At 39.3% G+C, this 26,761-nt stretch overlaps 1 protein-coding gene across 1 annotated transcript; it reads right to left on the reverse strand.

Annotated features, from left to right (window-relative positions):
- Nucleotides 1–424: 424 nt before the first annotated feature.
- On the reverse strand, nt 425–25,415 carry LOC135410688 (hormonally up-regulated neu tumor-associated kinase homolog A-like). The gene is given in 11 exon segments (XM_064647396.1): nt 425–492; nt 1,472–2,044; nt 3,043–3,262; nt 9,795–9,846; nt 9,848–10,060; nt 11,104–11,239; nt 13,386–13,513; nt 18,202–18,340; nt 19,477–19,532; nt 23,931–24,223; nt 25,170–25,415. Coding segments are annotated over 11 exon segments (2,124 nt in total).
- Nucleotides 25,416–26,761: the final 1,346 nt, after the last annotated feature.

Raw genomic sequence — 26,761 nt, forward strand, 5'->3', positions numbered from 1 at the left:
CTCAGCAAAGATGTACTGAGTTAAAAACAGCTCTGTTATTCAAAGGTTGTTTCAGGTCTGGCTGAGACCAGGGCTCCATAATAACTGTTTCAGTCCAGCTGGGAGACAGTGTCATGTCTGGATTGGTGTACACTGCCCTCACTGAGGTGCACAGCACTTTTTGCAGGATTGTGTGGACTGTGAAGAGCTCCCATGGATGTGGTCCCAGCCCAGTAGGGGAAGGTGAGACAGAGTAAAACAGGACAACAGGTTTGGTCCTGCTCAGTGTGACCAAATGCTTACCATGGAGCTTGTCAGATAAAAGCCTTGAGTTTACCTCATATGATTATGCCTTCTGCTGCAAGTCTTTATTGTTGCTGTTCTTTGTATATTTATCTTGTATTACTTAGAAATCCTTTGTGCATCTTTTACTTTTACGGGGAGCTTATGGAACAGCAAATATGAAGATTCCCATTGTATTCTCATCTCCGTTGGTGTCAATCAAGTTCAAAGCTTTCGAATTTAAGGGATTTAAACTGATATAAAACTTGTTTGAGGATAGAAATAGGCTCAAAGCTTAGAACAACTAAAATCTAACTGAGGAGTATAATACATTGAAACTGAAAGCAAATGCATACTTTCAATAGTCAGGGACAAACGTTGCAAAAGTAGAGAGTTACAAATAGGCAATACTAATTAAGTTGTTAAATTTGCAAAGAAAATGTATTGATTTGTTCCTTTCAGGGAAGTTAGGTTGTATGGTCTCCATTAACTGGAATACACACAGCTAAAACTAATAAGCAAGTAAAGAAACAAATGAATAATCAGTGCCATGACTGTTTTGTATACCACGGCAATTTGCCCAAAATTGTTTATTCCATCATTGTTGCTGCTTGTTTACCTTCTGCATTATGTTCATAGCTTAATGAAAATTGCTTACCCAGTTTTATTTTGCTAATGGAATGGATAAGTACAAGTGACACAAGTTTGGGACAATATATGTGTTGATACCAAATATTTAATCTTCTGCCCTCAGTGTCCACTTTTGTGCCTAAATATACGTCATGTTGTTCTATTACAGTAGCATCTGTCTTTCTGTATCTTCAGTGTGGTCCATAAAATTTGTAGCCCAGTTTTTGGTCAATATCAGAGATATACAGCTTTAATTATGTCATCCTTTTGTGTTTTAAGGAGTCTCATTTTAAGATTGGATTAATCTCTTCTGCCTTCCTTTTCTTACTCTCTGTTTTTGTGCATCTTTGTTTCTTACTGGCCACCTCACCCTATTTTCTTCTGATGCTCTGTGGGTGCTTTATTTATGCAAAATTTAATCTTAGAATCTCAGCTTTCTTCCCCAGCCTGGTTTGGTATGGTGGACATAAAACTGGAAGATTTAGATCTGTAGTTGTAGGTGTGTGTCTGAGCTGAATAAAGTTTTTCTTAGTTTTCTTGTTGAAAAAATGAGTTGGGTTGTCTTTAAGCTGCCTCATACTTCTTATAGTAAACATTTGCTGCTGGGACATAGGGAAGGCTGATGGTTTTGAACCATTGACTACAACCAGAGGGCAGATGTTTGTATGTTCCTGTGATGACCCCAGCAAGGAAATCTTTCTAGGCAGGGTTTCTCTCAGGGCAGCTTGTCGCAGCCTGGGGAAAGGTGGCAACGGCAGAGAGTCAATCATGAAGTCAGTGACATCTTTATTAAGTTGCCTCTGTGTTGGGATGTAACTATTTTCATCTACCGCCTTTAGAAGGTCTTTAAACCTCATGTCCTGACAAGGTAAAGGTCTTCTGGTAATAATTCTGTTTTCCATCAGGGACCGTGGAGGCATTTTGCTTGTACTTGTCATTGCTTGGACGTTTGAAAAGGAAGATTGCTTATTTGTTGGTGTAGATGGCGATTTCTCATGAAGACATCCTATTTCAGCCTCTGTCAAGTCTTCAAAATTATTCTGATTCTTCTGAGAGTCCAAAAGTGGCTTATAAATGGGCTCACATGGCATACTTTTGCTTGATGACTTAGGAGACCCAAGACGGACCAACACTTTGCCTGCAAACTTGGAAACTGAGTAGAATAGAGGACAAATCAGATCAGCTTCTGCTGGAATGATATTTTCAAGAAAATAACATAATATTAAATCAGTATCATCCTATAATAAAGTCAGTATTTGTAAAGGCTTAAATAAAAATGGATCTTGACACAGAATGAAATTTTGCACCAATGATTTAAAGCAAATGGTGATCTGCAGGTAGTCAATTGTCACTTTTAGATTAGCATAAATTTGTCTGGCTTAATTTTAGTGACTACTATAGAATCAAAGAATCATATAAAATTCGAGTTGGAAGAGACCTTACAGATCATCTCATTCCAACCCCCCTGAAGGGATACCTTTCTCTTGACCAGACTGCTCAGAGCCCCATCCAGCCTGGCCTTGAATACTTCCAGGGATGGGGCATCCACAACTTTTCTGGGCAATCTATCCATTTAGGCTTGTGGGGATATTTATCACATTAGTTTAACCATGTGAATAGTTAAACCGTGGGGGTGCAATAACTGGAGCAGAAATAATTCAGGTCTGGAGTTTAATTATTCAGTACTCTGCATCTTCTGTATTTTTGAGACTATGGAAAATGATACTAACCCATTATTGAATATAGTGAAATTGTGACACTTGCATGATGCTCAAGTTCATTCTGGTAATGTAAATAAATGCCTTTTTTTCCTCATAAATACCCATTCTTAGAAGTACCTTAGCAGTCCTTATGGGTGACCCATAGAGAGAATAACCTACACAATGACATGGAACATTGTCAATTATTTGTAATTAGTAATTGCTGAGTATGCATGGGATTAGGTGTCACCTGTTAATTTTTTCACCTGGTCAAAATTATATCTATCACCAGACTTAAACCTGGGCAACAATTGCTCAAAATACTTGTAATTTCAAAACAAAATGCAAAGATATTTCTAGCATTTTCAGGAATTGTGTTCCCTTTTTTTCCTTAGACAAACACCCTTTTACTATTTCGGACTAAGAGGGCGAGACTTATTTCAGAACATACCTTTTGACAAATTTTCTTGGTTTTCCAATGTAATTGTAATCTCATCTTCTTGAATAACATCTGGCATTGCCAGGGTTAGTAAAGAAGGAAATGCCTTATTGCCGTAATTCCTGAGGTTTTCCAGAGAGTCCATTTCAGCCTTCTGGAAAATCTTAATTTCTGACTTCTTATTCAACTGTTTATCAAGATTAATACTGTGTTTTTCTATTTCATTTTCCCTCTGTAAAATGATCAGATGCCGTTTGATTAGTAAGGGACAAAAAAGCTCCTTAAACTTTAAAAAACCCCACAGTATAATATGTACAATGGGAAATCCTGTTTTTACACAAGCCTTAGTTACACACATTGACATTTCATCTGAGCAGACCTCATGCCAGAGGTTCTTTCTGAAACTCAGTTGTACATAGGCTGTTAGACCCTTCCTTTTACCACACAGACCACAGGGAGAAAGTTTTCCTGAAAATCCACTGGAAACCAGAATGCTATCTTTGGAGAGCCCATAGCACTTCCTTATGGGTTATGGCTTATGGCTCACAGAGTCTGCTAACAGATGTGTAAAGGAGACCAAGGTACCACAGAGCTCGTGCTGCAAAACAAAAACATTACAGGATGCTGTGAGCCACTCCCGATCCAGGAGGAAGATTGTCGTGGGACTCTTGATGTTTGCTGTGAGGGCAAGTAGTCAGTGCAAGAGTAGACCAGATCTGGGAAGGTTTTGCAGTGGAATGGCAGCAGGAACACCTCCATGGAGCTGTGGTAACAGGACTGTTCATCCCAGCAAGAAAATGGGCTCCAGGACCCACTCCTTGCTGCAGTGGTGTTATCCTCACTCCTACAAGCAACATCTATGCACATGGGGATATGTTCTCATATGTAAGTCACTTGCCTGTCCCATGATCCAAGTTTTCAGAGTCCTCACTGTGGCAGCCTCATATAAACCAAGTTTCAGGTACCAAAATCTTGTGAAAATGCAAGGGCTGCATAATGAAATAAATCCCTTCCTACAGAACTAATTTCTGTGATGATTGTGCCGTGCACTGCTTCTGTCATAGACCATATTCTCTCAGGCCTGGCACTCCTGAAAATGACATTTCTGAAATATAGAATCACAGAATATTCTGAGTTGGAAGGGACACACAAGGACAACCAAGTCCAGCGCTTAAGTGAGTGGCCCTTACGGAGATCAGACACACAACCTTGTTGTTATTACCACCGTGCTCTAATGTAGTTTCTGAAACCAAGACAACTATCCACATGGATATTCCAGTTCAATATCAAGCTTTTTTATGCTGCTCTCCATATCATCTTTGACAGACTCACTTTATCATTATGCTACCACTTCAAGAACTATCAGTAGTGAATTTCAATCTTTTCACCACCATAATACAAATTTTTTGTTTCCAGAATTAGAGAAGTAATTTGTTTTACTATAGTATGTTTATCTTCCATAGTTTTCTTCTATTCTTTGCATTGAAAAGTACTCCCCTTGTGAAAAATATGTTTTTAATCTAACATGCTGTTATAAAGAGTGGATGTAATTTGTGGAGAAAGGCACTTTTGATAGCTTACATGTATTTTGTGAGTTAGCAAAAATACTTGGAAAAATTTGGAGGGCCCCAAACCTCAAACTTCTGGGGTCACCCCATCCTTCCTACATATTTGCAGCACCCAATCACAATTAAGGAAATCATTGTAGAAGTATTTATAAAAAGAAACACAATATGTTTAACTTGACAACATATTGTTAAAACCACACTAGATCAATTGCGAATTTGAGATGTCATAAGTATTTTAGGCTATGCAATCAAATAGTCTCCCAGGATTTTACACAGTGCTAGTTAAGAAACCAAATTTTCATCTTACATTTTGCAAGCTGTCACCTTATATACAGTATATCAGAAAACTTGCCATGACTGGTTTTACTGCCAGACCTCTTAAGAGCTAATTGGTTAAGCACCTGGGCAGGAAGTTTTTGGCAGAAATGCTATTTTCTGCAAGGACTAGCTATAAAGTTCTGGATGGCAAATTGTGATCATTAAGGCTCCCTCTTCTACAACAGAACACATAAAATGTAAATACATTGCTTGGAGAAATTACGATGCATAAAAGGACGGGCTGTGTTTTAAGTTTATCCAGTGACTTATGGCTCAAATTTGAACATGGAAAGGATCTTATGCTTTTTTCAGAGTGAAGCTTTCAGCAGACTTCTCTAATTCCACACAAAAAAATGAGACACATCTGTTTGCATCCACTAAAACTATTATTTGAATGTACAAATATTAAGTATACAAGGAGATGTTGCAAATACAGTGACTCACACCGGTTTATCAAGCACAGGGATTTTGTACTTTCAGTTGTAGATTGGAAGTTGTGCTGAAAATTTGTCCCCAGGAAATTGTATGTTTCTTGGTATTGTGTGAAAAATCATAGCATATTCAGCTGCCTGGAATGAGTTTAATGCAGTGGTTTGTGAAAATGCATTTGAATTCCAAACAATGTTTTGGGCTGATTTTGTTGGTGGAATTTTTTATTGCTTGTTATTCATAAGCATTGTTATGAATGCAATTACTTTTCCATTTGTGTTGATATCTGATATGTTTGGTTCTTTTTGGACAGAATATTCAGAAGAGCCAGATGCCAACTTTCTCTACAATTCACTGAGAGGAGGTTTCTAATTTGCTCAAAAATACTGGAGTATTCTTTTACCATAAATTTGCTCCTTTATAAATATTAGCTCTCTGTAAATACATCTTTTCATACACAGACAGGAATATACAATAGTCTTTGTGGTCCTAGACAGAAATAATGTAAATGAATGACAATTTGTTTTCAGGTTACTTCATTTTACTTGTGACTGTTAGTTGTTACTTATCTATTTCCATAATTTAGATTTAAATTTGAACTCATTTAGATGCAAATGCTAATTTTTGTGCTTTAATTTTATACACACAAATTGTCTTGTTGAACTCAGTGAAACTACCCACATCCTTAAAGTTAAAGCAGATGCATAGATTTGCAAGATCTGGAGAGCTGAAAGGAAATTATGTGATTTAAAGACGGATCACACACTGCTAGTAATAAATAGCAAATAGTTGGCTTTATACAGAATAGAGAGAACATCTATCTATGCATTTTGAAATATCCTTGGCATAATTTGTAATACAAATATCAAATGCCCATGCTGTTGTAATTAAGCTCCAGTAACATCAGGCTCTCAATAAGAAGAATAAAAAGTGGGAAATTTCCCCCTCACACTCAGTTAACAATCTTCATGCTTCTTCCTCAGTTTCAACTCTGTGGCCGGGTGGTCGGGGAAGTGCGTTACAGCCTGCCAAAGAGGTGGTTGAATTCGGCCTCTTTTAGACCAAAGCAGAGAATCCTTCCCCCAAGATAATCCCCTGCCAGTTGCCTCCTCCGAGAGCTGCGCCAGAGCAGTGTGGGCTAGTCTCCAAGGGAGCTGGGGGCTGCTCTTGGCTCTGCCTCTGCCCAAAAACGTCATGCCACCCGTGTGGGGATCTGTCGTGGGATCCAAGAGATGCATTCTTCTCTTTTCCCTATATACTTTGCATACGCTTAAGGCTAAGTTTTGCCATTGTGCAACTATGTGCATAAAGTAGCTTTAGCTGAAGAACAGGCCAGAGGACACTGGAAAAATAAGAGCATTGATTAAGTAAGAATGCCCAACTTGATTTCTTAGCGAGTCTTCCTCTCTTTCTCCCCTGTTTTTGCCCAAACCCCAGCCTTGCTGGGGAATATGAAAATTATTGGATGTTAGAGAAACTGGCATAATGTGGTAGCAATGATAGTCATGATTTAAAAGAGCTCCTGGGGAGGTTAATTGTGAAAAAGGCTTGAATTAGAAGTGATCAAGATGTGATCTTTATTAATTACAAATATTTGCACAGCCTAACTACTAGCAAGGGAGAAATACTGATTTTCATAACAGAGAAGAATGTAAGAGGGAGTAGAGAGACAAAAATAAGAAACAAATGATGTAGAGTGGTTATCTGGGGCAACAACTGAGTTTACAAACACTCTTTGATAACAGAATGATCTCAATTGTACTACTAGCAAGCTTTGTGTTTATGAGTTTAAAGGTAGCGTTTACAAACTTTGTGCTGACAAATACGAGGAAACAAACTTTTAATGACATGGAAAAAGATGCTATGAATTGGCCTGTTCTAATTTCCTAATTCCTATGTCTTAGGAACAGATATTGGAAGGTATTACTTGTGGTAGAAACCACTCCGGCAAATTTAGGCATCTAGGTTGTGCCTATATTTCAAGTTCTCAGCAAAGATGCCGCCATAAAAGTGAGTCATTTCCCCGTGAAACCATTAAAGGGGGATACTGTCTGCAAATTTAAGAACTCCTCACATTGAGCATGTGAAGATTTGTACATCAGCATTTTTTTGTGGCGCAGAAGAAAGAACTACACAGCTGGGAGCTACGCGGAAAGGGACATAGGGAAGCTGTAGAAATGGGAAATTGTGATATGATACAATTGAACAGACTCCCAGTTCATACGCTAGGTTTAGTTCAACAAGGGGAACTGCAAGTCCTGGTCCTGGAAGAGAACAACCCCAGGCACCAGAATATGTGGGGCCACTTTGGTGGAAATCAGTTTGGAGGTCCTGGTGAACACTAAGTTGAGCATGAGCCAGCAATGTGTCCCTGCTGCAGAGAAGGCTGGTGGTACCCTGGGCTGCATCAGGAGTGTTGCCAGCAGGTCAAGGGAAGTGATGCTGCCCCTCTGCTCAGCATTGGTGAGGCCACACTTGGAGTACTGCGTCCTAGATCTGGATTCCTCAGGACAAGAGAGACATGGACGTATTGGAGAGACTCCAGTAAAGGGCCACAGAAAAGATTAAGGAACTGGAATGTCTCTCCTATGAGGTAAGGCTGAGAAAGCTGGAGCTCTTCAGCCTGGAGACTCAGAGATATCTCATCAATATATACACATTTCTGAAGGGAGGGTGCAAAGAGGAAGGAACCAGGCTCTTTTCAGTGGTTGCAAGTGACAGGACCAGAGGAAATGGGCAAAAACTGAAACACAAGAGGTTCCCTGTGAATATCAAGAAATACTTTTTCACTGTGAGGGTGACCAAGCACTGTCACAGGTTTCCCGGGAATGCTGTGGAGTGTTCATCCTGGGAGACAAAAGCTGTCTGGACAAGGTCCTAGGCAACCGTCTCTAGGTGGCCCTGCTTGAGCAGGAGGGTTGGGTCAGATGACCTCCAGAGATCCCTGCCAAACTCAACCAGTCTGTGATCCCATGATTCTGTGAAAGTCACCACTGTTTTGAGGTGGGAGCTAGTCAGGTTATTTTGGGTCAGTATTGGTTTGGATTTAAAACTTTGACTGGAAAATATCAACACAGAGGAAGAAAATGTCCATCATTCCTTTGTTAAACTTCCCCTCTTTTGCACCCTACCTGGCAAGTATATTTACTAGGACTTCAAAATAATAATCAGTAGTATTAATAACTTACAGTTAGAGCTATTTTTGGTGCCTGTGCTTGAATTCAGCTTGACTCTCTGCCTTAAGAGGGTATTTTGGATGCCAGGAGTGGCAAGAAGTAACACAGACTCTTAAACAGCTTGCAACTTTATCTGCAAGATCACTTCCCTTTTCCAGCTGGTTAGGATGCTGAAAGAGGTCATACAGGACATGAAACACTACCACTTACCTGGAAGGCTAGATCTCTGCTGGCTGTAAATCAGCTTGATATCCAGAGGTATAAGAAAGCTGGTCAATAGCCTTCACAATATGGGTCTTTTTGAGTCACTTATGATTTAGCAGATCCTACTTAAAATTGTAATATGAAAAAACTCACGTATGTGAAGAAAAGCCTCCTCTCCCTGATCATACACACACACACACGCCCCAACTCATATTTTTGAGTAATGGTTCTGCCTGCAGACACTGCACAGACTGTTGCGACGTCTGGGCTGTGTGCTGGGATGGAGATCTGGATCTGCTCAAGCTCATCTGAATAATTTCTAGAGGAGTCAACTGGACCTTCTCAAAATACAGCTTCTCCAGGGCAAAGGTTTTGAATGGGAGGCTAATCGCTGATGTGTGTTGTTTTGTAGCTGAAACTTTTCCCATTGCACTTCTGTGTTAGAAGCTGGAATTTGGCTTCCTGTCTGCCCAGTTTCTGCCTGAAGCAAAATTTTTATGGCTGGGCTGTGAACCCCTTAGTGGAGATGGTTGTAAAAGAAAAGCTTACAGCCTTTTTGACTAATTGTGTCCTTATGAGTGATTACCATAATTTTTTGAATTTATTTTTAAAATTTTTGTCACCTCTGATCTCACTCCGTGTCCCTAAGTGAGTGGGAGCTGGGGTGTGAGCATAAGATACAGTGCTAAAAATACAAAAAAAAAAGATGCTGGGAAAAGATTTTACAGCTTTAACAGTTTCCCACTCCCCAGGCTTTGGATTAGGTCCTCACAGACCAGTTAGAAAGGGAAGGGATGGCGAGGTCACTAAGATGCTAATGATCCTTTTCCCAATGGAAAAGTAATCTTATATGTAAGGCAAAATAATTCTCAATCCCCTTACAACTAGCAGGTCATTTTTAAAATTCATTAGTCATAAAAAAGTGTATGTTTATCTCTGGTAATAAAAAAAAATCTCATAGATTAATCAGTTCTGAGAATGCCAGAATGTAGTTTTTGTGAGACTGCACTCAAATCTGCAATTTCACAACTATTTTTGATGACTTTTCCCCCATTCCATGGACAAGTACCTTTTTTACATGTGCTATGTGGCTACTGCATTGTTCCTCATAAAAATCAAGGGAACACTTTATGCCTCTCATGACCATTATATCTTACCTGAGCATTTTTGAGGTCTTTCTGGTACCTGAGCAGTTTCTTCAGCAATAAGCAATAAGAAGCCATGGCAGAAGAGGGTCTGTTATTTATTAAAATGTTGATAACTTCTGAAGGACTGAATTCCATAAATTCCGTCATGTAGTTTAAAACAACAGAGTTCAGGTCACTGGGGCAAAGTCTGAAAAATTAGGAAAAAGTATTTAAATACGAATGATGCATCCAGGTACAATGTCAGAATTTACAGTAAGTGGACAATACACTTCTTGTGATGTAGCTGGAGTAAGCTAAGTTGATTGTACAGGCAAACTATGACACACAGTTGTGCAATGATCCTCTTGTCTGGCTATGCTAACTTCATTTCTGGGCTGAGGCTCTGTTACTGCATCATTAAATGTTCTATTGTTGATTTAATTGATTACTCTGAAAGAACACCCACCATGATTAAGCCCGAAAAATTTTCTCATTTTAATCAAGTGTGTATATTTCAGTTCTCAGTACAGTAGCCTGAAATGGATTAACAGAGACATAGTGTGTGTGCATGGACATAAGAAGACAGGAAGAGTGCCAAAGACAGGAAAATCTTGAAGGACAAAAAAAGAATTAAGAAAGTACAGTGGGATTTTAATTTTTATATAAATTAGATTGCGAAATAAAACATGTTTTGTTACAATGATAATTGCTTTACTCACAGGCGAAAGTCTAGTAAAGGCACTGTAGAAATATGTCAGTCTTGGATTCTGAGACTCCTAATCTTAAAACCATAAAACCATAAAGTGCCTTACTAAGAAAAATTGGAGGCTATTTAAAGCCAGTTACAAAGATGGATGAGAATAAAAATTATTAGAATAACAGGAACTTCAGTGTAATATAAAAATGTTGTTCCCTCAGGTGGGCATGTGAGACCTAGTTTTGTAGGAAAGGATTGAAGCACACTGTCTAGAAATTAGTGGCAGCTGTGAGGTATGTTGAGAAAAAAAATTACTGATGCAATGGATATAAGCAATTCTATAAGGATGTTTCTTCTTACACAAAATTTATCCATGGTTAGAAAAGTTGATGTGACATTTTCTGAAACAAAATTCTGTCACTTTGGAACAGCCCATAGTAGATAACAAAAATATCCTAAAACAAACAAGCAAACAAACAAATCTTAAACACACTTCCCTCCCAAATCCCCAGTCCTGAAATCCCAAGCTAGAAGATAGATATCAAAATGGTTACCTGTTCTCATAGGGAGCAGTGTTTAGTATTTTCCTGGTGAAACCTTCATTCAACCATTTGTCTTTTATTGCTTCTTTGACTTCAGGCCTCTTAGCAGGGTCAGGCTCAAGTAAGGACTGCATGAAGTGTACAGCTCCTGTGCAATATTACAATGCAATGGTCTGTTTACTAGTAATAGTTGATTATCAGACCATATTTTTTCTGTTTCAGAAGCGTGGCACTTGCCCTGCTTCTCCACATCATAGAGCTTCAGATAAAATTCAGTCTCTAGGGCTTTACTCTGAGTCTGCCATGGTCCCATATAGTGACTCTGTCCCCTCAAGGTCACCTGAACAGGGTGGGCAGCAGGAGCCAAACCTTGCCAGGATGCATGCTAGGGACCTATGGATGCTGCTGTAGATACAGTACTGGACCTCATTTCCTAATTTTCTTGATTCACCCTAGTGAATGCAGCCTATGGCATCAGTAGTAATCTCACTATTGTGCTCACTCAGCATTTTATGAAGGCTTTGGGAAGGGGTATTTCAGAGCTAGCTGAAGTTATTTAACCCAGGAGTTCTTTTCCTCACACAAAGAAGCCAACTGTATTGATAAAACTCTGTAACAAGAGAAGGAGATGGACCCCTGCGCTCAGCTGATGTGTTGTGCTTTGGCTTCCTGGAGTTGGGACAGAGAAAGCTCAAACATTCCTATATGTCAATCATTCAGCTCCAACACTGCATAAAGTCCCTCTCCTTTTTTTCTTCTTGGGAAAACTTTACTGAATTCTTCTATATTCCTTGGGGATGTTTTGAACTGAACAAAGTGGCAAGTGAGCATTAAACTGGGAACATACTGCTCCTTTCAATTGTAATCTCCATCGGAAGAACTTAGATCTAAAGTAGGCAAAGCTAGTTCACTACTGCCCTCTCGCTAAATTCCCAATGGGCAAGAGAACAATGGAGTTATCCACAATCTTCCACCAACTGTGTGGGCTTTGTAGAAAAGCAGAGATAATGCATTTATTAGTAGAAGCTATAACAATAACATAAACAAGAAAAATTAGAAATATAATAATTGCAGCTATGGAGGGATTGTACAAGAATCAAGCTGCTATCTGGCAACCGATCTCCAGAGAAAGAAAATGAGAGACTAATGTACAAACATTCTTGACAGCTATGGTAGATATCCTCATACCACTTACTAGGGGAGAGAAAGAAATTGAATCATCACATTATCTTAATATTGTACTCCAGACTAGATCCAACTAGCTTAGTCTGGAACTGTCCGCTGCTCCCCAGTGCTTGGCTGCAGGCAGCCACTGAAGCTAATCTTGGTTCCTAGGCTCATTCTTGCCTAACTTCATAGCAATGCTGTTCAAAATGATGGGGAGATCTGAACTCTTGCTGGTAGGTAGCTGTGCTAAACGTAGCTCGTTCTGCTCTGCTTTTTGACTTGGTCAGTGAAGCTGTACGATAACAGCTGTGAGAAGGTGCCTAAGCTTGTGATGGTCGACAGAGAAGATGCTGCTCCAGGTGGAGAGAAAATAAGAAATAAAGCCAGAGATGTATAGGAATCATTGTAAAGCAGCAGAATTTTGAGTTTTGAGGAAATAAATTTTGGATTGCTGACCGAGAGTGCATACACACCAATGTGACTTCTAGGGTTTAGAGCCATGGATTGTAATTCAGGCTAGAACTTTTGAGAACTGTCTTTCCCAGTTGTCCCAAAAGACTCCATTGACTGTACCTCATTAAAGATTGTCAGTAAAATTCATTGGAAAATGTTGTATTTCAGTTCTTTCTCATGAAAAATATGAACAGACTCTTCACAAAAATAATCCTCCCATTTCTTTAATAATCTCAATGTCATGAGTTCTGTCAGTAGCCAAAAGATAAGGTCTTCAGGAAGAAAAATATTTAAGGTTTTGATAACTTATTTCTGAGAAAAACAGGAAAGAATGCCTGACTATGACACATCGCATGGGACAAACTAAACATGACAGTATTCTCATTTACTGCACAATGGCTCCACTTATGTAAAAGCAATGTACATTTTATTCCCCGTGTAAATAAAACCCAAGAATAATGGTCTTTCGAAGATACAACAATGTTATTTTCCTACTAGCCTGAGATAAAATGATATTGCCTTAGGCTCAGAAAAGTTATTTCTAAATGCAAACAAAGCAACTGGAAAAAGTACCTGTTATTTTCCAGAAGATTGCATTATTGTTAAATTCACTTTATTGCATGGGTTAGAACATCTTTACATTGGTATTCTTTATAAAAATTGAAGTACTTTACCAGGGGAGATATCTGACGGAATAGGGCTGATTTCTCCACTTAATATCTTTTGATGTAGTTGCTTGATATTAAAAGGTTCCACAGTGAAGGGTAATGTGCCGGTTAGCATAGCAAACATGCTTACGCCTCTGTCAAAGACAAAAACAAGCATCAGAGCTCCATATAATGCTAATAAATATTTATTTAAAAATTCCACACACTTATGAGTCAGTTTTCAGAGATCTGCCTTCAGCATCAAGAATGAGGTTACAAATTACCTCTAAGCAGTAATTTGTACTGAATATACATCTAACGCCTTTTTTCTTTGTGTAAATGCCATTTTATCTTGAAAAGAATGTTGTGGGAACTGCATATGAAATAGAGTGTACAGTGAGTGACTGGAAAGCCTGCAGTGCTGAAAGTGGAAACCTGCTGTTTATTTTAAAAATAAGCTAATTGGAGTGACAGTGTAATGTACCCAGCCCATCAGAATAAAGCACTTTGGTTTGAAGGCTGAGTGACAACACAGAACTGGGACTAATGCAATAGATCTTGTTCCAAATAGTAATTCAGTTCTTCTTGCTTTGCTCAGATTGCTAAATTAGGTGTGACTTATGCCTAGAAGGCATTCGTGTGGTAACAGCTTGCTGTTGGCTAAAGACTTAAAACTTTAACTCTTGCGAAAGATTAACAGTCTGCTAGCAGCAATCAGCAAACTTTGTGAAGGTTTGCCATTCAGTTTGGGGAAGTACCAACATTTGGAAAACTTGCTTAGCTGTCCCGAATTTGTGAAGAGGGAGGTTTCCTTGAACACTCTTTGTGGTATTTCCTTTCTCCAGCTGAACCACACCACCACGACAGCACTGCTCTTCATCGTAGAATGAACCATACAATGGCCTGGTTTGGAAGGGAGCTTAGAGATCATCTAGTTCCAACCCCTCTGCTGTGGGCAGGGACACCTTTCACTAGACCAGATTGCTCAGAGCTCCTTTCAACCATCCTTTGCCGTTTCTCTACACAACTCAGCAGAGATAGTCATTTTAGGAATTCAGGCAATTCTAATTTAATTGACCTGGTTGGTACATTAGTGGAGATGGCAACAAAGTTATCTGTAAGACAAGTCTGTGGTGTGCTCAACTATGATCTTCTATTAATGTTTTCAAACAGTTGAAAAACCATGATAAGATGATGGCACCATTGAAAAATGAGAGAAGATGGTGTCATCTTTTTCTAAATGTTACATTGGATTACATTTAGACCACTGACCTATGGATAAACGCTATTTATTAATCTTGACTAGGATTTATCATTAACCATCTAAACCCTAGGTATCAATAGTTATCAGTGGAAAGAGACAGGCCTCTCCAAGAGACATTCATCATAACATTATTATACAGTTGTTTTAGGCTACAGTTAAGTGCCTCCGTGCACTGACTAATAGAACACTAACTACCTGGTATAACCCAATGCCTAGTTTTTAAATGGATAAATTTAGGGAAGATCAATCTCTTCTCACTTTACCAAAACTTCTGATAAATCTAGTCCTTGAAAGTAAAGCTTTTTAAAACTTTTGGATGAATCCTTAGAGTAAAAAACCCCAGAGATAATAAACAATGCTACAAGGAAATGACATTGAGTTGACTGAAGTAACAAGTATTTTTGTTCTATAATACATAGTAGCATACGGATTAAATATAGCTAAAGTTGGAGAGAGAGAAGGCTCCCTGAATACTCTCTGATGAGAGGGAGTACCATGCAATACAAATGGCTGTATAATGTCATTACAAAGTTAAAAATGTTTTTCTTTGTAACACTACAAACATTACCATGCACTTTAAATTGCGAATTATATACATGACTGTTGCCTTAAAATGGCAATAGTTCTTTTCATTAGCCTATTGGATGGGGAAAGCTCAAAGGTATGGGAATTTGGGGAATGGATGGAGCTGCTGTCCTAGAATCTGTTTTAAAATATTGCACACAATTGTAGCTAGTTAACAGCAACAGTAACAGGACACTTGGTATTTAATTGCAGATGGAATCTGATGGTTAAACTTAAAAGTTTATTAGTTAAAACAAACTGCTTCTCCTCTGTCCTATGGAGCTGTCTGAATGTGGATTTGTTTGAATACAACAGCTGTTTCCTCAATATAGCTGGTGCATGAAAGCTAATCACTTTCCAGTTCTCCAAAGAACCGTTAATATCTTCTGCATGAATGTCATGATTAGGCAAACAGGTACTGTTTAGGCAAACAGGCTGCTTACTGTTGCCTCTCCAGAGCCTGAGCTGTATTGCAGTTGAATCTGTTTGGTTTTGTGAATGTGCTTTTGACTGACCATGGCTTTCTGGTTCCTGTTTTAATGACTCCTCATCAGTTCTGCTGCATAAAGTCAGTATTTCTGTACTGCACTATTTTGATTCTAGAGTCCAGCAAATCTGTAATCCTCTACTTATTTTGTTAAAATAGAAGTAACTTATCTTTCTAATTAATATATTAGTCCATCAGAATTCCCTTTCCCACTATGATAATGTGAACAATTCTGATTTAAATGGTAAATATATTTTATGCCTGAGGTGCAGAATCTGTCTGCGTTAAACACCAAGGGCCATACATAAGTTTTATAAAGCCCTCAAACTGTTATATGCTGTTTATTAACAGAGTGAGCTTAGTAGATGGTTCTAAGATTACTGCTTTGCCCTTACTCAGAAATCTGAAATGTGAATTCAGTATTATCCTATTCAAGTGCTGACGGCATCCTCTAGACCTGATTAATCTGTGTTATGCCTACATAAATTCAGAGTAGTACTCTTGAAAACCAGAATTATACAGAATTTATTTGGTAGCATGTATCCCTTCATCCTTAACTCTGTGTACCATTCATACCCAGTAAATTTAGAAGAAGCTGAGGTATAAGAATCATGGTTAGATCAAAACCCTAATATATAGTATGTCTGCCAGAAGCAGGTCTTGAGAGGAATAATGTACGTTATATATCTATATATATAAAAATCCTTTTTCTCTTTTGAACATATAGGAAAACTAAGCTTCTGTTTCAGGCACCTGAAACAGATGCCTATATGTAGGTACCAGCAGCCCTGCAGAGCAAACTAAAACATTTCGTCCTCTGTGAACACTCAGTTTGGTGAAAGCTTCTGAGAACTCCTCAAGGAGACTGTATTCTCACAGCTGGACAGGCAAGTGCAACGTTCCAGTTCAGAGCAGCTCTGTACATCCAGGCTTTCCTTTCCTTTTGGCACATATCCTGAATGACGTGGTTTAAATCAAATGCAGCACTGTGTGTTGAACAGAATCGCAGAATGGTTTGTGTTGTAAGGGACCGTAAAGATCATTGAGTTCCAACATTTCTGCCATAGTCAGGGTCACCTTTCACTAGACCAGGTTGGCCAAGGCCCCATCCAACCTGGCCTTGAACACTTCCAAGGATTGGACATCCACAGCTTCTCTGGGCAACTAAAGAAGTAATGTTCCAGTAGCAGAACATTAGGATCCTTTAAAACAATATTTTTCTCGGGTAGGATGGGAGGTGGCACTTCTAAGGCAAAAAGTCATATTACTCTTAAAAGCCTTTTGAGCTATTCGAAATCCATGGGCTTTAACCATTAGCTTCAATGGCTGGATTTTTACTCTACCACTTATTAGTCAGGATACTGCAAGGAGTTATGGTTATAATTGCAAATAGGTGGGAGGAATCTGGATGAAGGTGCATTTGATCAGCCACTGATTTTTTTAATATTAATGCTCTAGGCAAAGATTTGGTTTAGTTTTTACATTACACATGCTCATCTTCTATGCCCTGAATCATACTTGCTAGAAATGGACTTAAAAATGTGTCCTAGGTGGAACACTCAGACCTGGGCATACAGTTACTGTTAAAACAGCTGAAGTTGATACCCTGGCACATGTATATACACACACATATAGATAAATATGAACTGCCTTTGGACAAATGATGACATGGACACAGAGAGTTGATCCGTGAAGATCAAAGGATACAAAAATCGACTTAATATACTATCATTTTGCCAGCTCCACCTAGAAAAAAAATGTAAAAACCCCCATAACTTGGCTGCTAGAACTGCAAACTGCAAATACATTTGAAATGTCTGAGATCATTTATGTGAAAGCTTACTCTTCTTATGGCACCTTCTGTATTCTTGCCTATTATAGGAGACATATTCTGTAGGTTTAATAAAAAAAGTAAATGGATTCCATTCAGGTTTATGCCACCTATGAAGGAAATAATTCTACCTTTTTATCATAATTTGGTACAAAAGGCCTAGCTAAGATATGGATGAAGGTCTCATAGCTCTGCTATAGGCACATCCTTGGTTTGTGTGTCCCTGAAACTCAAATTTTCTGTATAGATTTCTTCTTTTGGCAAAAGATGCCTTAGAAAATGCCCACTTGTCAGCCCAGGACTTTCAAGGTTTCTGATTTTGTCAGAAGTTACTCTGCTACCAGCTGAAACTATGTGCCAGAAGGACAGGAGGTGGCAGGGTTCACCTGAAGGGGTTGGTACATACAAGTTCTTTCTCTGGCTTTTCAGTACAGGTTCCTATATGCAGACATCTGACCTTCTTCTGACTTCGCTTGACACAGGATTCCTCCCCAGTAACATGCGTATTGATCTTTCATTTTTTTCTCCAGTGTTTTGCAAATGGATGTACATTTCAAGATGCTCATGTTTATTTATATATCTTTGCTTTTGCCTTTGATGCCCCAAAGCCGAGAGCCACGAACCCATTTACATCAGTCTTGCCTAAACAATTCAATGCTGAGAGTGTTTTGATAAGTACATTTTTAGATCTACTTACATGGACCAGACATCCACTTTTGGACCGTATTTCCTATGAGCAAGGAGCTCTGGAGCAGCATAAGCTGGGCTTCCACACTGGGTATGTAACAGCTCCTGGGAGAGACCACTGAACTTTGCAGTATTGCTCAGTCCAAAATCTGACGGTTACAAAAGCAAAGGCAAAGAAGTTTCAGTCTCTTCTCAAATTACTTTCACTTTACCAATTATCTGAAGACAGGAGAAAGACAAAACCAGCAGCTAGTTGTAACATCTATTGATGTCTCAGCTGTAGATGCCAATTTGGGTTTGAATAAATGTGCTGTGAATTAGCAGAGGAATTACAGTGCAGTTACACAGCCATGGATCTGGTTTGGTTGATTTTGGTTTAACTGTTTTGGTTTGCCTCTGTTGACTGCATGCTAGTACAAAGCTACACAGTCACATTAGCACGGCTTAATGAGCCACAGCATTCAGCTCAGCTGGGTGTGCTTTAGCTCATGGTAGATGTGGGATAAAATGTGCTAACTTAAGCCTTTTTCTCTGTATATGTGCATGTGTGCAAGGGGGAGGGAAGAGAAAGGTGTGATTGTAAGGGACTGGCTGGCTATAAAACAGGGGTGAAGAGTTGGTGCCCTTTTTTCTCAGAGGTGCTAAGCTTTTAAAAGTTTGGGAAACACTGGGTTAAACATGTGACTTCTCTAAGTGTTAGCATTCCTTGTGGAGATTTTTCTGTGGGGTTTCCACAGAATAGAATTAGTTGTTTCTCTGAACTGTGTTAACTGCTTGGTGCAAATTCTCTCATTTTTATCAATGTTTGCTTCACAATCTTAGCAAGATTTCTGTTGGTGACCAAAACAGTATTTTTTTTTTAACACATACCAAATGATGAGGTCTCTAGCTGAAATAATGACTCAACATAAACTAATATGTTCATACCTGCATTTCAACTAGAAGATTTATTTCTTTGTCTACAAATCACTTCTGCTAGGAACAGCTTTCTACACATAAAAGCTGTAATTGCTTCTTGCTTGTCCAGAAATACACAAGGGAAAATAATAGGCAAAATTGTTTTCCTTGTTCTCTTAAAAATATATTCTGGTTAAAGCTCAGATGAACAAGCTGTTAAACTATACTTCATAACTTTTATCTGTTCTAGAAGCTCAAGTATGTTTACTGAATAATCAAAGCTCACTTATAAAACATGCTGTTTGAATAGTAACCAAATTGTTACTGAAAGACACACATGCACACACACAAAAGCAGAATACAAGCTTTGCTTATAGTGTGCACCTACCAATGATTTTGATGTTGTCGTTCTCATCAAGAAGAAAATTTTCAATTTTTAGGTCCCTGAGAAGACAGAAAGCAAACTTTAAGATGCCTGATGTCCCAGCTAACCATTTGCAGATAGTTTTTAGCAAAGTTTAATTAAAATAATAACAATAGCTCTGCACAGCTCAGCCTACAATTGTAACAAGATCCTTATTCCTTCCTGAAGTTTTCAGTTGGGAAAATGGAAACTTTCTGTATTTCAGGGAATATTTTATGAGTATACACAAAAAGACTGCTAATTTTAGGAATTATCTGTTCTGCTAATTTATACATTTTTTAAATGCATTTTTTTCTTCTTTTGAGTAAAAAATTTGCACTTATTGGACTGGAGGGTTTTGGGCTTTGTTTGAAGCACTGAGCAATGCTGAACATTTCTGATTTCTTTGTGAGTAAATTGTGCCTGGGAAATAAGAGGGATGAGAAGGGAACTGGAAAGTGAGGTTTGCCTTCTTGCAGAAGAGGGGAGGTGTACCAAAGCTGGTTCAGAGACAGATACCCTGAAAGTGGAGACATCTCTGCAGTGATGTTTATGTTAACATGGTCAACCAGTATCAGCCATCCACTCCCAGGAGGACATAATTCAGAGATGTAAGAAAAACTCTGTTAGCTGGCTCAGGTACTTAGTTGCTCGTTGTGGGAATATTTATATATTTATAAATTAAAACCCAAAGCCAGAATATTGCTCCACTCTGGGGAGTGTCTGAAATGGCAGCTGAAATCTTTTGCATCATGGATGAATCCTCAGCCAGTGTAATTTGGAGCCAGTGCAAGAGCCTGCAATGCTTTCCTGACTCCCATCAAAGCCTCCCGCATGCCACTGGAGGCTTCCTTCATTTCTAGGGGAACTAGGGGGATAAAAATTTCAGAAGCATCTCCAGGGACATGGATTTCCCTCACACCTGCTCTGAAGTTGAGAAGTGCTTTTGTGAGACCAAAGACCTCAGAAAGCACAGGAGGACAAACCAGAAGGCGGAATGGGAACAAGGAGGAAGGGCTGGGTGGACTGGTGCTGCATGAACAGCACTGTACTGCTGCAGGATATGAAACCTGGAGGTGTACCTGGTGATCATGACGGGTGATTTTATGGGAGCTTCCTTTTATCTCTGTGGCTCTGGATGGGACAGCATTGCACTCAAAACTGTCTGCTGCCCCAGGCTGAGCATGGGATGGGGATGGTTTAAATGATACCTTTTTAATACATTTCAATTTGAATAGCATGTTTACTGGAGTGGCAAATAAACCAGTACCCAAAAGCTGGGAGGTAGATTTAAGATAACTTTGTTCATAGTCTACGGGTGTTATAAGCCTGTGCACGCTGCAGTTTAAAACTAGCTGTGTTTCAGGCCACTGCAAATCTGACATTTCTATGAGATTTAGCACTCCACAGTGCACTCTGATGACTTTTACTACACTACAATTAAATAATGTTACATTGGATTGTTACAATTGCCGTGGTATAGGCTGAGCTGAGTGCTCACACAGTTAATAAAAACGTGTGCTTTCTTGCCTGAAAAACCTGATAATGGCCACTGTGAAAGTTTACATAGTGTCAGAAGTTATTTTTCACCAAAGATACATCTTGTTCTTTTTTTTTTTTCCAAAGGAAACTTTCCGAGAAATGTTGTAAATTTAAGCAACACCATGATTTTTCACTTTCTCATTCCCTTGGGGACTTCAGAGAGAGAGCCTAGAGGGCAGCTTGTGATGTTTCTCCTGGTCTTTGGTCCAATAGGGATTCAAAGGGATATATGACATATTTATACAGGAGAGTGGAAAAGAGCCAGGAAAAATTAGGAACTGTACATACAAGCAAGTAAATGTCACCTAGCAAGCACCAGATTTAGGAGTTGGTAGCTGACTGTATGCATGCACTAGCCCAACCCAGTTGCAAAGCAATGTGATTTAGCTTACACATCTTTATTTGAGGTTTTTAAGCTCAGAAGCATTACCTCACCACTTGGCCATGTCCAGAGCAGGCATAGGGATAGTGAGCAGAACTCAGTTGATGAGTGTTAGCTTATGGACCTGTTGAACCAGATCTAGTGCCTGAGCCTTCTAATATCTGGCACACTAAAATGCTGTGTGCTGGGACAACTGGCAAGCACGTCAATGCTCTGTCTTCTGCACCATTTTTGCAACTGTGACATAAAATCAACTGTGATCTTGCATGGACAAGAAAAGTTACTATCTGTTCTGTGAAATGTAGACTCAAACTTAATTTAAGCTGTAAGGATTTGTTGGATCAGTGCTGATTTTAATGCTAAATTGGAAAAGTAAATCTCAAGAAACAAAATAGCTGTCTGAATACAGTGTAGAATTTATGTTGAGAGATATCAATTTGGACTAAAAATAGTCACAAATTTGGATAGTTTTTCATCAAGTATATTACTAAGACAGTAGAAAATATTGTTTTTCTGAAGTGTATCCACAGGGTTCAAAATCAGGAATTCCCATAAGACGCTTTTGAGCAAAAGTACATTAAATAAGCAAATTCCTAAGTGATGAGCTTGGGAATGTGACCAGACACCTCCACTCTAGTAAAATAAAGGGACCCCCATGCATAGACCCAAATATTATCACACAATTATCCATCTCATGAACTCACACCTGGTGTGATTTTACCAGGATGCTCCCTGTGGATCAGCAGCTGTTCCCAATAGACAGCTTGGGAACCCTCCTCTACTTGTGTTAAAGGAATGTAAAGAGTTGAGCTTTGCTCCATGCTTAGATGAGAAAGTCAGATTGAATTTGTGAGGTAACTTTCCTATTTCTGTACTCATCTTTCTGGGAACACTGATGTCTTTTTCAGAAGAGGATACACCCACAATTATCCTCATTGGTTTGACCTCTGCAGAGAGTTGTTATAAATCTCTGCAGCTGGAGCTGAGCAGGGAAACTCTTCCAGATTTTCCCAATCTGCTTCTCATATGAGGTCAAGGCCACAGCTCTGAATCTCAAAGCCAGCAGCAGGTCATGAGTTGAGGTACTGCTGACTGAACCTACACCTACGACCAAGCAAGGTGGCTTTGCTCCTGCCAGACCATGCAACTCCATAAACCCTATGACAAAATGCTTGAGAGCCAGGGATGAATTTTCCTTTGGTTAGGGCAGTTTGATAGTAAGTCAAGTCATCAGAGAAGCTCACGCCGTTTTGTACATGGTTAATCTCAAGATGCAAAGCAAAATTTTTCTCTCTTGCAAAGCTTTCCCAGCAAAACATGACCAACAAGAAAAAAGAAAAGTAGGGCAAGAAGTCAGGCTACTCTCCAGCTCACTGTGAAGACTTGTTTCCAAACAAAAAGAAAGGCAGAGAGCTTGAGAAATTAATGAGGAGTGTTGTCACAGGAAGGACATAAATGTTATGATCATGAGCACTGAGGAAATGCTGTAAAATAGATAAATCAGGCAACCAGCAAGGCAAGAGTGTCAGTCTGGACTAACGGGGTGAAGCCCCTTGGGTTTATTTTCTGGTGGGGTGTTTTTTTGTTTGTTTAAATTCTCCAGGTCCCATACTGTTAATTTCTTTCTTGTCTATTCCTTATTAATTAACAAATCCAATATAATGAAATGCTGGGTTACAAGCATTTCAAGTCACAATGTTGAGCCATCACATTCACAGCTTATTTGTTTCATGGTTGCTGTAATGATGCAGTCAACTGGATTACTTGTTAGGTCCTGGTGACTTTCTTGGTGAGTCCATTCACCATTTAAAGTTAAGGATCTGATTGACTGTGAATCATTAAGTAAAACAAAAAAATGGTGGGAAAACTGCTTCTAGCCTATTCTCCCACCAACAATGGAAGTATTATTCTACTGCTCTTGGCATATGTGCCACGATCTCTAGGAGGGGGGAATATCAGCTCTCCTTGTAAGGGTTGCTGAGATTCCTCTAGCAGTGGTTGAAGTCATGATCTGTCCTTGTAATGCAAAAGCCAATATGGAAGATCAGCGACCTGTCTCAGACCCAGACCTGCAGGACGTGTCCTTTTCACAAGTAGTGAGCTGTGATTCCTCAATTTTCAGTCTTGGGTGACGCATGGTTATTTCAACATGTTGTGGCTAACCAAAGGAAACCAATATTTATATGCTTAGCCACACTGAAATATTTGAATTAGATACACATTTGTCACCAGCTAATTCTGAGATAATTGTGGCGAAGTATTGATTTGTTGTGCTCATCAGCTCTTATCCCTGGACTTCGTTACTTTTCTCCCCCAGGAGTGTATAACAGCTTATAACAGTAATAACCACTACTGAGAATAAAATGCTTTATTAAAATGAGCTGAGAGAACCTATTCTTCTTAGCAATCCCTGTTTTTATAAGGGAAAAATAAAGAAATGTTCTTGTGAAGAAGAGCACCCTGTGCTCTCGCACAATTTTTTGCCTTACTGTTTGAAAGGGGAGAAACATCTTACCTGTGAACAATTCCCTGGCAATGCAGGTGCTCTACTGCAGATAGAATTTGCCAGATGTATCTCCTTACTTCCCATTCTACCAACCTCTTTTTGTCACAAATTCTGTCCAGGAGGTCACCACCAAGGCACAGTTCCATCACCATGTAATAGGAGTTGTCAGTCTCCAAGGTCTCATATAGCTGAACAACATTGGGGTGCTTAATCATCTGGTGTACCCGCGGCTCACGCTTCATGTTTTTTAAAACATAGGAATCCTGCTTGGCTTTCCTCTTGTCAATGACTTTTATGGCTACCTAAACGGCAGGATATTTGCAAATTAGCAACAAGCTTTGCAACCAAGATTAGTTTTCAAAAGGGTAGGGAGTAAGCTGACATGGGAGAGGCTGTTTTTAACATAGCGTTGATAATCAGTATCACAGAGGGAGACATTAGTGATGGAAGAATACAGTTTTTATTTCTCTTGAAGACCAAAACAGAAAGGCTGAACTCTGTCTTAACCATACCTCTCATTACATTAATAAATATGCACATACGAAATATTCTGAAATGCAAAAGATCCCTACATGCTCAACTGCATCTGTAAAGTAGCACATCTATTTTCTAACATGCTCCCCTGCAATTTAATCTAAAAGTCACTCAAGATGCTGGGTGTTATGGGCTGGGATTAGACTCTTTGCAGTTTGGGGAGCTAGTTGGACAGTGAAGCTATTGAAGCCACAAGAAAAGCAAAATCCAAAAAGTCACTTTATAGTAACGCACCTTTCCACACTTGTGTCTAGTGGTACATTATTTCAGCCTGACTGAGCTAGAGATAACAGAGTTTATCTGTGTCCTGCCATATAAATGACTGCTATTGGAGTGTCTAGCTTTTCACTAAGTGTTGTCCATAGTTTTAAAGGTCAGATACACAACACTAATTACTCAATAAGGATTATTAGGGAAAGCAGATTTGAGATTTTATGCCATCATCCTTCTCTCTTTCAGCAGGAAGGTATCTTTGTTGCCTCTATTTTATAATTGTGAAAATAGTTGCACTCAATACATATTCACACATGTGACTGATTATACATGAGCAATAAACCCAGCTTATGTGGTTAATTTATGAGGATAAGGTTCACAGGATAATTCACTGAGTAGTCTGTGGTTTGCAGATTAAATAGTCTGAAATTTTCTGCCATAAATTAGTGTGAGGTTACTTGCTATTCCTAAGTGTGTGTTACACTCTCATCATAAGCTTACCTTCTCCCCTGTGGGGATGTGCAGTCCCTCCATCACCTTGGCAAAGGAACCCTTGTTGATCATTTTGCCTACTAGGTAATTCCCAACTTGTTTGGAATGAGGGAAAGTCTTCCCGGTCTCTTGGGGCATCTTGTTAAAACAGGCAGGTATTTTTATATCCTTTTTCTCCCATTCTGGTAATATCCCATCCAAATTGCCAGTATCTGTCATTTTGTCATCCAAGCCTGCTTTTGTTGCTGTGGGCATCCCTGGAGAGACAGATTTGTATTGCTACTTTCCAAATGTAGCTTGTGATTCACAGCAGATCCAGGCATCAGGTCTGTGCCATCCTGCTGATGACAGAGCAACTAATCCTTTCCCCCTGAGACTCTGGGTTTGTCACTGATCTCTAGTCTGGGCACACAGATCTGCTCAAGCAGAACCAAGTCGTAGATTATTAACCTAACCTGATATACGATGTCAGTTAATGCCCCAGACCTGCCAAGTCAGATGACACATAATCCCAGCATTAGCCTCTCTTCTTCCTCTAATAGTTCCCAAAAGATTCGTTCATTGTAAGTTGCACCAAACTAAACTGAGTCACAGTTTTCCTGGCATGCATATAGCCGGTGTGCAAGGACACAAGTTTTTTCTAAGAACACTGTGGTAACATGAATGCAAAGCTGAGGTATGTACCTGATGCTGTGCAAGAATTTATTTATTTGCTGTGTAAAACGTAAAAATATATATGCACTTGTAGCACGTTTAAGTCCTGACCTGACTCCAGGTCTTACAGATGTCTTTTGCATTTTGTGGGACACGATTCCTGTTGTCTGTGCAGTAAGGACAGTGAGAGTGTGTGTGTGTGTGTGTGTGTGTGTGTGTGCGCACACGTATATGTGAGCTTTTTCCTCCATACGACAAGGACTGATAAAAAGAGGAAAATTTGAAAAAAAAGAGGCCTTTTCTTTTCTACAGCTGTTATCTATCTTTATGTCTTCATTACCTGGGTTCTTTCCAAAGTCATGGAGAGAGAAAAGAGCTTTTCCAAAGAGCGCTTTCACATACCTGCAATTTGAGCTGGGAGTTGCCATCTCTCTCCACTGACTACAGTGAAAACTTCGGGACCAAAGCCCTTCCCAGAACTTAGTGCGATGACAAATCCTTTCTCCACCCTTCGTCATTTGGAGTTGAAAAATAAGTGGTACTCTGCTTGCCTGATTTGACTTCTGAGGCTCATGAAGGGCAAAAATTTCCCAGAATGAGTGAAAATTAGAAGGATTAAAAAAAAAAAAAGTGGTTAAAATCCCAAATGGATTTACATTATGCTTTGCAGTTCAAACTCTCATGGGTGAATTCAGTGCATTGCCATCTGTATGCAGCTGGCTCGCAGGCATAGAGCAACCACTAGCCTCTTAGTGTCTAAGTAAAAGATAAAGTCCCACAAAGCTGAGCAGGCTGTCACACTTTGAGATATATCTGTTGCCCAGCTGGAATCAGAATTTGTTTGATAGCTTAGGATGAAGCCTGAAACAAATGAGACATTTTTTTGAGGGAAGAACAAAGAAATTGTCCTTGATTTGTGCTTAATATTTGCTCTGCCTCTTCTCTGT

The sequence above is a fragment of the Pseudopipra pipra genome, chromosome 3 (genome assembly GCF_036250125.1).
Source record: "Pseudopipra pipra isolate bDixPip1 chromosome 3, bDixPip1.hap1, whole genome shotgun sequence".
In the NCBI taxonomy this organism is placed as follows: Eukaryota; Metazoa; Chordata; class Aves; order Passeriformes; family Pipridae; genus Pseudopipra; species Pseudopipra pipra.